This window comes from Mesitornis unicolor, unplaced genomic scaffold, assembly GCF_000695765.1.
Source record: "Mesitornis unicolor isolate BGI_N332 unplaced genomic scaffold, ASM69576v1 scaffold42287, whole genome shotgun sequence".
NCBI classification, from domain to species: domain Eukaryota; kingdom Metazoa; phylum Chordata; class Aves; order Mesitornithiformes; family Mesitornithidae; genus Mesitornis; species Mesitornis unicolor.
In genome coordinates, this window is record NW_010196571.1 from 25,773 (window position 1) to 26,805 (window position 1,033).

Sequence of the window (1,033 nt, forward strand, 5' to 3'; positions counted from 1 at the left end):
CTACACAGGTGCACATCACTGCAAGATGGTCAGACAAAAATGCTTAAGAACACCAAATATACTGTCTCAAAGTATATACATGTGGAAAGTATTTATGGTCAATGAAGATGAGAGAGAGGCTTATGGTTGGGACTTTAAAAACCCCTCATATTCAGTAACAAGGAAATAAGTTAAAATTTAGCAAATTTAAGCTCATTTTCTTCATCTTTTTGAAATTACATTAAAGTCACTGAGAATATGGATAGGTGTATTTTGTAATATTTCTATCATTTAAACAATTTCAGCTTCCCTGCCTGCCCCCAAACTACATGGTAGAGACATGCTGCCTCCAATACTTACTTCATTGCTTTCATGTATATTGTGATCAATCATTTGAAGCAGAAACCACATCACATTCCTCAGGATGAATGTGGTGATCAGGTTCCAGTGGATAATATTCCGCAGGCATCTGATACTCCTAAACAGGGAAATACATTTAAATCATCATATATAGTGAATATACACACCTGTTCATTAATGACAAGTTTATTCTGTTCACTTGCAAAATGGCCAAATCTGTGCTGCCTTTCTTCACTATATACCTTTCTTCCAGAAACCACAGCACAACTTTTGCAAAGCCATGTGCAATAATTTGCCTTGATAACATGAGGAACTTCCTTTGACAAGAACCAATTCAAGCCAGTGAAATAAGATACACCCAAAAGACTCAAATAATCAAAAGCTCATTTCATCCTTGGTTATTGTTTTTAGTCCCCTCTGCTCCATCCCATCAGCTCTATGATAATGTCAACTAGAACTGGTAAGCCCTTAAACAACCAGGCTGCACTGGAGTCTGTTGTGTTGTTCACTGAAAATCTGGTGACAAATGTGCTGGATTGGCAAAACTGGAATAGTTTACATTTGGTGTGAACTGTGTGAAGTTCAGTTTTGAGACACATTAATGTAATAGGACAGCACGGACTGTTTGGCTTTCAGCCCTGGGCTTAGTTGGCTGTAGCAAGCTTTCTAGACAAGGTAGAGCTGCATGTTCTCC

At 38.0% G+C, this 1,033-nt stretch overlaps 1 protein-coding gene across 1 annotated transcript in view; it reads right to left on the reverse strand.

Moving 5' to 3' along the window:
- LOC104543828 (corticotropin-releasing factor receptor 2-like) overlaps window positions 1-1,033 on the reverse strand; it is an 80,979-nt gene that overhangs the window by 23,280 nt on the left and 56,666 nt on the right. Inside the window, exon 5 of the mRNA XM_010188523.1 lies at window positions 340-457. Within this exon, the coding sequence (XP_010186825.1) occupies window positions 340-457 (118 nt within the window). The remainder of the gene's footprint in view (window positions 1-339; window positions 458-1,033) is intronic.